At 45.7% G+C, this 2,297-nt stretch overlaps 1 protein-coding gene across 1 annotated transcript; it reads left to right on the top strand.

The window, feature by feature from the left end:
- Positions 1 to 654: 654 nt before the first annotated feature.
- Positions 655 to 1,965, top strand: kcnj12a (potassium inwardly rectifying channel subfamily J member 12a; the record flags this gene model as incomplete). Its single annotated transcript, XM_079260832.1, has 1 exon — positions 655 to 1,965. One exon carries the CDS (start codon positions 655 to 657, stop codon positions 1,963 to 1,965), a length of 1,311 nt encoding a protein of 436 aa, XP_079116958.1.
- Between the last annotated feature and the right edge of the window lie 332 nt (positions 1,966 to 2,297).

Here is a 2,297-nt window from a genome sequence, read left to right on the forward strand (position 1 = left end):
GAAAATACAGCTGCTTTATTTGACAGTAAATCTCAAGCAAAATATGAACATACAAAGGGTTCAATCGATGTAAAATATTAATTTGTTCAAAATTACTTGCCAATGTGTGATGCTGTTACAAAAACCTGACCACTGTTTTGTTTCCTGGGAAACCCTCTACATGATGTGGGCACAACTCCTGTTTCAAACTGCTTTCAATCACTGTAAAGTATATAATTGAAGAGCAAGTCATGTGTACAGAATGTTTAATGGAAAGATGCAATGGCAGCTGCCTGCAGCAAGCCACCATGATTTTCTTCTTTTTTTCTCAAAGGGTATGGCAAGAATCTCATGAATGGGATCTAACCAGTAAAACTAAATCTTAAAATGTAAGACATGGATGTATGAATGGCCTTTTTTCAGGTTCCATTCTGTTCTTTGACATGTTCTAACATGTGCATGATGTGATTTGGCTACTATGTTGCTCACACATGTTCTCTTCTGACACTTTTACAGGGATTGGATTCACACACAAAGCTCCAATCCTGCTCCCTAAATGACTTGCTAAAATGCAGCTTAGCTAGTGATCAAGCTGTGAGGGGCCCCTGATCACACACTTGGACTCCAGACCTGCCCTTCTGCTTCAACTCTGCAGGTGGAGGCGTCTTCAGGAGCATGAGTGTGGGAAGGATCAACCGCTACAGCATTGTATCATCTGAGGAAGAGGGTCTCCGCCTCACTACCATGCATGGCATGAACGGCTTTGGCAATGGCAAGATTCACACACGCCGCAAGTGCCGCAACCGCTTTGTGAAAAAGAATGGGCAATGCAATGTGCAGTTTGCCAACATGGACGACAAGTCACAGCGCTACATGGCTGACATCTTCACCACATGTGTTGATATTCGCTGGCGATGGATGCTGGTAGTCTTCACTCTTGTGTTCGTTGTCTCCTGGCTAGCCTTCGGCCTCGCCTTTTGGGTCATCGCGTTGCTGCACGGAGATCTGGATAACCCAGCCGGAGATGACAACTTCACTCCTTGCGTACTGCAGGTCAACGGATTTGTGGCTGCCTTTCTGTTCTCCATTGAAACACAATCTACTATAGGTTACGGCTACCGCTGTGTGACTGAGGAGTGTCCAGTGGCTGTCTTCATGGTGGTCTTCCAGTCAATAGTTGGTTGCATCATTGACTGCTTCATGATAGGCGCCATCATGGCTAAAATGGCAAGGCCCAAGAAGCGAGCACAAACACTGTTGTTTAGCCACAATGCTGTCATTGCCATGCGAGATGGAAAGCTGTGTCTTATGTGGAGGGTAGGGAATCTTCGCAAGAGCCACATTGTAGAGGCCCATGTCAGAGCGCAGCTCATCAAACCTCGTATAACTGATGAAGGAGAATATATTCCTCTCGACCAGATAGACATTAATGTGGGTTTCGACAAAGGCTTGGACAGGATTTTCCTGGTTTCGCCAATTACAATTTTGCATGAGATAGATGAGGAGAGCCCTCTTTTTGGGATCAGCAAACAGGACTTGGAGACAGCTGACTTTGAGATTGTTGTCATCCTCGAGGGGATGGTCGAAGCAACTGCCATGACCACACAAGCTCGCAGCTCCTACTTGGCTTCTGAGATCCTTTGGGGTCACAGATTTGAGCCAGTCTTGTTTGAGGAGAAGAACCTGTATAAGGTGGATTATTCTCACTTCCACAAAACCTACGAGGTGCCGTCCACCCCACGCTGCAGTGCCAAGGACATGGTGGAGAACAAGTTCCTTGTCCCCAGCTCTAACACCTTCTGCTATGAAAATGAGCTGGCCTTCTTAAGTCGTGATGATGAGGAGGAGGAGGAGGAGGATGTAGGTGGTGGGAGCAGGGCTCTTGCAAATCTCAGTCCAGACCGGAACAGCCGACATGAGTTTGAACGCTTGCAGACCACCAGGGGGCTGGATCAAAGGTCCTATCGTAGAGAGTCAGAGATATGACCCATACCCACTGACCCAGGGTCAGACTTCAATTAACTTAATCCAAGCGTAAAAATGCAGAACAATGCAAAGTGCCATAGGAGGAGCTGACTACTGTGAGAGAGTGGGAAAGAAATATTACAAAGGTACATAGCTGGAAGGAATGGGGGACAAACAAGCGTGCACAGCTTATAAAAATGTGGTAAGGAATGTCTACAATCAAGGAAAAGGCTAAAGAAAGACCTTCTTCCGACACAGAAACTTGAATCTTTTTTTCACATGGTCCTTTTGATTTAAGAGTGCTTAATGCTAGTACATCAACAACTGTTATGACAGAACTTTATAAACAAATC

Source organism: Telmatherina bonti, assembly GCF_933228915.1.
Source record: "Telmatherina bonti genome assembly, chromosome: 21".
NCBI lineage: Eukaryota > Metazoa > Chordata > Actinopteri > Atheriniformes > Telmatherinidae > Telmatherina > Telmatherina bonti.